Source organism: Thermoascus crustaceus (genome assembly GCF_041956765.1).
Source record: "Thermoascus crustaceus strain CBS 181.67 unplaced genomic scaffold VTN00scaffold_8, whole genome shotgun sequence".
Lineage (NCBI taxonomy): Eukaryota > Fungi > Ascomycota > Eurotiomycetes > Eurotiales > Thermoascaceae > Thermoascus > Thermoascus crustaceus.
Genome location: NW_027192534.1, coordinates 32,807 through 33,906, shown reverse-complemented (window position 1 = coordinate 33,906; position 1,100 = coordinate 32,807). Strand labels below are relative to the sequence as shown.

General features: G+C 41.1%; 1 protein-coding gene across 1 annotated transcript; it reads left to right on the top strand.

Moving 5' to 3' along the window:
- Positions 1 to 506: 506 nt before the first annotated feature.
- On the top strand, positions 507 to 805 carry VTN00DRAFT_9620 (uncharacterized protein; the record flags this gene model as incomplete). The annotated part of the gene is made up of 2 exons (XM_069436599.1): positions 507 to 740; positions 791 to 805. The coding sequence occupies 2 exons, from the start codon at positions 507 to 509 to the stop codon at positions 803 to 805; spliced, it is 249 nt and encodes an 82-aa protein (XP_069284219.1).
- Positions 806 to 1,100: the final 295 nt, after the last annotated feature.

Below are 1,100 nucleotides of genomic sequence, written 5' to 3'. Positions count from 1 at the left end.
TGCTCTTTTGGTCAGTTGATATGTCCTAGCTTGCACTATTACAGCAGCATAAATTGCTCAACAAACCTTTGTGGTGGTCAGAGTCAATTCAGAAGATATGCAAAAGCCTTCTGTTTTTGTCAGTATCTCACCTTCCATTCTCATCTACAGCTAACATAAGCTCTAGGGTTGTTGATGGGGTTGAAAGGGATGATTCATATGTTGGAGCATCCCCAAAAGTGCTACAGAGAATAAAACTTTGCCATAAAAGCTTTGTTTGGGTCCAATGTACAAAGCTAAACAGAAAGAGGATGTTGATTATATATGAAGATAACTTGCTCAAGGACAATTGCATTTCCATCAGCAAATTGCAACAAGACAATCTTGGAGTTGAAATTGGTGATACAGTTTGTATCCAAAAATGTAAAGATGAGCCCATGGTATGATCCCTCCCCTTCTCTTATGTATGCATCTGACAGTGGCAGGCTGACTATGTCGCTCTCTATCCCACTGCCAATATGGAAAAAATGGCAGGCTTCTTGTTCTGTGACTTCCTAAATCCCTTCTTCAGCAATAAAAGTTGTCCTGTTCATGAAGATGATGTACTCAAGATCCACAGCAATATTGGACAGGCTGAGTTTGACATTATGCTGGTGGCACCTCTAAGGCATGGTGTTATCAGACCGGGAACATACATTGATGTTCAACAACATTCCACAGTGAGTGATGAGGGAGGACTTTCCGATGACCTGGTGGAAATTGTAGGTCGACTCCAAAGGAGAATTGACCACATCCCATGTACTGAATACAGTTTGGTGGTTTCTAGATTGGCTGAGTACATTGAGAGATTGAAAGTGCTGTTGGAAACACCCCCTTTGTACACTCCTTCCAGTGCAAATGGGTTGAGCTACTAAGCTAATGCACGAAACAAACACTTACCCTGGAGCAACTGTGGATTACAGAAAAATGTCATATTATGAGTTACAACCTGAATAGTATCCTGTGGATGATAACCTAAGTAATTTCAATTGCCAATATAGACAGGAAGGTCAATCTGCCACACAGGATTAGTCTTGACTAAACCTTCACTCTTTTGCAACTTCCGCTTTTGCTATTGCCAT